At 56.6% G+C, this 5,451-nt stretch overlaps 1 protein-coding gene across 1 annotated transcript in view; it reads right to left on the reverse strand.

The window, feature by feature from the left end:
- The window catches only part of MPST (mercaptopyruvate sulfurtransferase), an 8,660-nt gene extending 5,271 nt beyond the window's left edge, over window positions 1-3,389 (reverse strand). Inside the window, exon 1 of the mRNA XM_004700712.2 lies at window positions 2,660-3,389. Within this exon, the coding sequence (XP_004700769.1) occupies window positions 2,660-3,251 (592 nt within the window). The 5' untranslated portion in view covers window positions 3,252-3,389. The remainder of the gene's footprint in view (window positions 1-2,659) is intronic.
- Window positions 3,390-5,451: the final 2,062 nt, after the last annotated feature.

Consider the following 5,451-nt stretch of genomic DNA (forward strand, 5'->3'; position numbering starts at 1 on the left):
CATGACGATGTGAAATTCTCTTGATCAGGCGTCTCCTATGGAATCTTTGATTCAGATGTTCAGTACTGGTAGCTGGGCACCATCCAGCTCTTCTGATCTCTTGGCAGAAGGGGCAGCAATCCATCCCACAGAGCACGCCCTCCTCTGAGACGGCTCCCAAGGGCTCATGGGAAAATCCCATGATCTTCTCAGGCACCTGAAGCCCCTTTTCACTGCCCCCGTTTTCTGATGTCACCCCAATAACTCCCATTTCTCGAGCACCCCTCTGTGTGAGAAAATGTGGGACACCTCAGTACTTGCTACACTAACTGTCCTAGGATATCATGCACCCTCTATGGGCCCCATGGGGGCACTTCCAGCTCCCTCAGACAGAAGCTGTGGTTCAGAGAGACCAGGTAGCCTGCCAGGGGTCTCACAGCCCGAGGAAGACCGGAGGAGGTAGGGCTCTGGCTCCCTGCCCTGTGACATTATGGGGACGAACCAAACAGAATCACCACTGAGATGAGGAGGCTTCCATTTACGTTTGTGGAAAAGCAGAATTAAAAGAGACTGGAATTTTCCCATGAACTTTTTGAAGCCCCCCCCTCCCCGCCACCATACATAGCCTCAGAGAGCAGTCCGTCTCTGGAGTGTGACTTCAGCTCTGCTCCATGGGGCAGAGGCCTTCAGAAGGCAAACATCTGTGGGGCTGGTGGTATATGAATTACACAATGAGGTTCTTTCCCCGAGTCTTTGTAACACCCCCGGCCCCATGACTGGGTGGGGCTATGCAAATAGGCAGCCCTCCAGAGGGTTGGTTAGATGCCTAATACAGTAAATACGGTACAAGGTACCCTTGTTGGGTAGATACATGTAAACACGGAAGCCCCACTGAGGGGCTTGGTGAGTTTTCTCATCCCTCTAAGTCAGTGGTTCTCAACCTGCCTAATGCCGTGACCCTTTCATACAGTTCCGTATGTGGTGGTGACCCCCCCAACCATAAAAATATTTTTGTGCTACTTAATTGCTGTCATTTTGCGACTGTTATGAATTGGGCGACCCCTGTAAAAGGGTTGTTCGACCCCCAAAGGAGTCGAGATCCACAGGTTGAGAACTGCTGCTCTATAACATGAGCAGGGAGTACAGGGAGTGGAGCCCGCCCCTGGACCCTGAGAGTCCTGTCCTCAACATCCTTGATCCCGGAGTTAGCAAGCTGGGACAAGGGAGGCTGGGGAGAAGCTGCTGCTACAGCAGCAGCAGCAGCAGCAGCAGCAGCAGCAGGGGCAGAGGTCCCAGGGCGAAAGGCACAAGGAAGCTGCATGTGGAAGCTCACTGGTGGAGTGGGCTCCCATCCAGCAGTTATACTTGCCCAAGCAGGGTAGAGGCCAAGGGCCCATGGGGCTGAGATGCTGAGAAGCTATGGGTGATCAGAGCTGTGAAATATTGCCCAAGTCAAGTGGGCCTGGGCATGCACGGGGAGTACCCCCTGGGAGGAGGGGGCCCTCAATTTGTAGCCAGTTCATGCCCTGAGAAGCCTCATCATCATGAGTGTGGCCTGTGAGCTCTCTGTGGCCATGAGTGCCTGAACGTGGCAATGAGGTAGAGGGCACATGGGAGGGGCATTTGGTGGCAGAGTTGGTAAGGAAGGGTGGAGGGTGGAGGCACGGCTGACCTCTGCCTCGCTGAAGGAGCCTTGGGCCGATGTTGGAGTTTGCCACTCTCTCCCTATGGTAAAGACAGAGGCGGCCAGCGTCTGCTGCTGCCCCCACATCATTCTGGCTGCGCCGCTCCTAGGAGCAATGGGTCTGGCCCTCACAGCACTCAGAGCCATGTGGGTACCAGGCTGGGCTATGCTGGATTCACAGAACTGAAGCAGTGCCCTGGGGAGGCTACTCAGGGAGCGCTTCCCAGAGGACAGCCAGTTCCTGGCACCCTCCCCAAGGCAGGCATGAGAAAAAGGGCTGGCGAGTCATAGGCTTAAGCATCCCGGCACTTGAGTTCAAATCTTGTCTGCCTGCTTCCTGAGTCCTGGGGCCAAGGGTCCATTCTAAGTTTCTTCTCTGTTCAAGGGGCACAGTGATAGTGGCCATGCCTGGCCGACTGAAGACTCACACCAATGTGCCCCTCACCTAACACTCTGTGGGGCCTGCTCCATCCTACGGAGAGCCCACCCCTTGAACAGGGGCATTTCTTAGCTGGAAGGTGGGGCATGCCATACCACAGGTGGCATCACCCCACCCCCCACCATGCAGAGTCTTCTCCCACCAGGGCAGCAACCCTACCCTGTTCATTGCTGCCCTCTCCAAGTCGGGCTCTCATTTCACCTTCTCCCCCGGTTTCTCCTCCAGGCCACCTCCCTCTGCAAGGCAGGAAGAGGGTTACATGGTACTTGGCAGCGCCCCTCCCAGCTAGGGCCTGCCCTGGTCATCAGTGACCCAGCATATCCACAGTATTGAGGGGAGAGGAACTTTCCCAGGTGGGCAGGGCAGTGGGGACCCCAAACGTGTGCTCACCGGCCCCCTCCACCCCAAGCTTGGAGGAAGTAGACAAGTACCATTGGCCCTGGAGGAATAAAGCCCCTGGGTTTCTAAAAGGAGGCCAAGCCATCCTCCCCATGTCCTCCAAAGCCCAGTGCAGGGACCGGGTCAGAAAAGAGCCTGTCCCCACCAGTTTACGGTACCTTCTCGGGGCTCGGGCTCGGTGCCGCGGTAGCGGCCGGCTGCGCGGGCGTCCACTACCTGGAAGGTCCGGGCCATCAGGTTCTCCTTGATGTCCTCGAACGTCTTCAGGAAGGCTGGGTCGAGCTGGGCGTGGAACTCAGCGTGCGCGTGCTGGCTCTTCCCAGAGCTGAGCGGAAGGCCCAGATGCTGCCAGTGGCGGAGGCCACCGTCCAGCATGGACACGGTGCGGTGGCCGAAGGCGCGGAACATCCACCAGACGCGAGGAGCGGAGTAGAGGCCCTGGTCGCTGGCGTCGTACACCACAACGTGTGTGGCGGTGCCCACGCCCAGGCTGCCCACGTAGTCAGCGAACTGCGTGGCGCTGGGCATCATGTGGTCGTAGGGCGACGTGCGGTCGCTGCACTGGTCCAGGTCGAAGAAGGCGGCCCCCGCGATGTGGTGCTCCTCAAACTCACGGCGCGCATCACGGCCCAGTTTGGGCAGGTACCAGGAGGCATCCAGCAGCTGCAGAGAAGGCCCAGCACGCGCCCGCAGCGCCTCCGCCACCCACTGCGCGGACACCAGCGCACGGAAGAGTTGCTGCGGGGCCATCGCGTCAACAGCGGCAGCAGTAGGGCTGTTAGCCTGTGAGACACAGAGGGTGTGAGGAGGGACTGGAGGGAGGGACCAGGGCCAGGACCAGCAGGGCAGGTGGAACCCAGGAGGCCAGAGTCCGGGGAGGGCAAAAACCCTCACTTGTAGAGACCATGGCTATCGCCAGCACCAGGTGACCAGGACACCTTAGAGAGAAGGCCAGGCAACCCTTCAGCAACACCTCATGGGGGCAGAGATTGGCGGGCCCTAGAGCCAAAGGTCTTGTTGACACTTTTAGGCAAAGGGGACAAAGTCCTGGCCTTTTGAAACTCAGCTTCCTCCGTAAATAACCAAGGCCCTACAGGAATCTATTCACACTCACCCTGAACTCAGCTTTTGAATAAGCACTGCAGGCCGAACTCACTGGCATTTACTGAGGACCTGCTCAATCCCCCAGAGGAAAGTAACCAGGCAGTTTCTGAAGCCCTGGGGAGCAGGCTGCTCTGTCCTACAGGGGCGCTATCAGTCAGAAGACCTCCAATCCGAGGCAGTGGGCTTTCACAGTTAAACCGCCAGACCTAACCCGTGGTTATCTAGTTGACTGCAACTCGCAGAGACCCTGTAGAACTACCTCTCAGGGTTTCTATCATGACCTGCCCTGGGCGTGCCGGGAGTAACACAATGGCTGCTAACCACAAAGTCCGCAGTTCCGTCCCACCAGCTAGCTGCTGCTCCTCCCTCCTTGGGAGAAAGAGGCGGCTTCCTGTTCCTATAAGGATTTACAGTCTTGGAAAGCCATGTGGGCGGGTTCTACTCTGTCTTACAGGAGAAGCACTATGACTCACGCTCACTGAGGGGCCATCCCAGCATCTGTGGGCCTAAGTTGCGTAATGCTTCTGGAAGGTTCCATTCATCGGTACAAGTGCAGCCCCTGCCCTCCCCTTCCCTGTCACCCCCAATTCATGGGGCCACAGTGCTGCATGTGGCTGGACTTCATAAGCATGAAGCATGGCTCTGTGTTCACAGGGAGCCCTGGACATGTAGTCGGGTATGTGCTGGGCTGCTGACCCACATGGTCAGTAGTTGGGAACCGCCAGTCAGAACTGACTCTCTAATGGTGAGTTTTTGGTGAGTTATCATATGTCCTCTCCTGGGTGACCTTTGACCCGACAGCAGCAAAGCTAGAACATGACCACATCAGGGTGGACAATCCTGGGACCATGGGCGGAGCAGGTGGTCTCCGGAGGCAGGCTGGGTGTTAGGCACTGAAAGCCCCCCTCCAGGGCCAGGGTCCAGGTGGGGCAGAGCCAGTGTAAGTAGGAGTGGTCTGGAGTGAAGGCCCTCAGGACATACAAGACATCCCCAGTGTCCACCCCCGTCCACCCCCCACCCCCCACAGGTGGGCCCTAGAAGAGCAGGGCTTGATCTGAATGCCACTTGCCCTGCCCAGTCACCGTTGGCACCTACTGCTAAGCACAAAGTTTGGAAAATTCCCTGAGTCCATCTTCTCTGGGTCTATGTTTATCCAAGTAAACAATTTAGCAGCTTTCTGCCTGTATATAATTATTTCTGAATAAAAATGTTTGGGAAGTGGGCAGGGGGAGGACTAGATGGAACAATGGCTCCTACTGGGCTGCCCAGAGCCAATTAGACGATTTCCTGGAAGGATGCCAGCTGGTAGGTAACTCACTCCACACAGTCATGGAGTCGATTCTGACTCATAGCAACCCTTTAAGACAGAGGAGAGCTGCCCCTGTGAGCTTCCCAGAGGATAACTGTTTACAGGAGTAGAAAGCCCTGTCTTTCTCCCACTGAGACTGAGCGTCTGGTGGATTTGATTCTGCCCCACCAGGTTAGACACTCACACTGTTAAAAAGGCATGCTATTTACTTACAATTAAATAAACCGCATTGAAAGCAAAGACAGCCTTCAGGAGTGTATGGCTTCCTACCAGGGCTGGTGAGGAGCTAGATAAAGGGGGTATCACCTCCTGACCCAGATGGGCGGGACTCTGGTCTACTTGGCAGGGCTCTTGTAAGAACCAACACAGCAGGCCTTGACAGTGGTCATTTCAGTCCAAAGTTCTTGGGCAGTTTCTTCTCCTCGGGTTTCTGGGTAGGTTAGGTCCCACGCCCCAACACCCCTGCCCCTACTCTCCGCTGATCTCTGTTCAGCTTAATCAGCCCACCCTCCTCCCTATCAGGTGGCTCCAGGTCAC

Source organism: Echinops telfairi, unplaced genomic scaffold (assembly GCF_000313985.2).
Source record: "Echinops telfairi isolate 266 unplaced genomic scaffold, ASM31398v2 ScPeMD7_2;HRSCAF=8, whole genome shotgun sequence".
NCBI classification, from domain to species: Eukaryota; Metazoa; Chordata; class Mammalia; order Afrosoricida; family Tenrecidae; genus Echinops; species Echinops telfairi.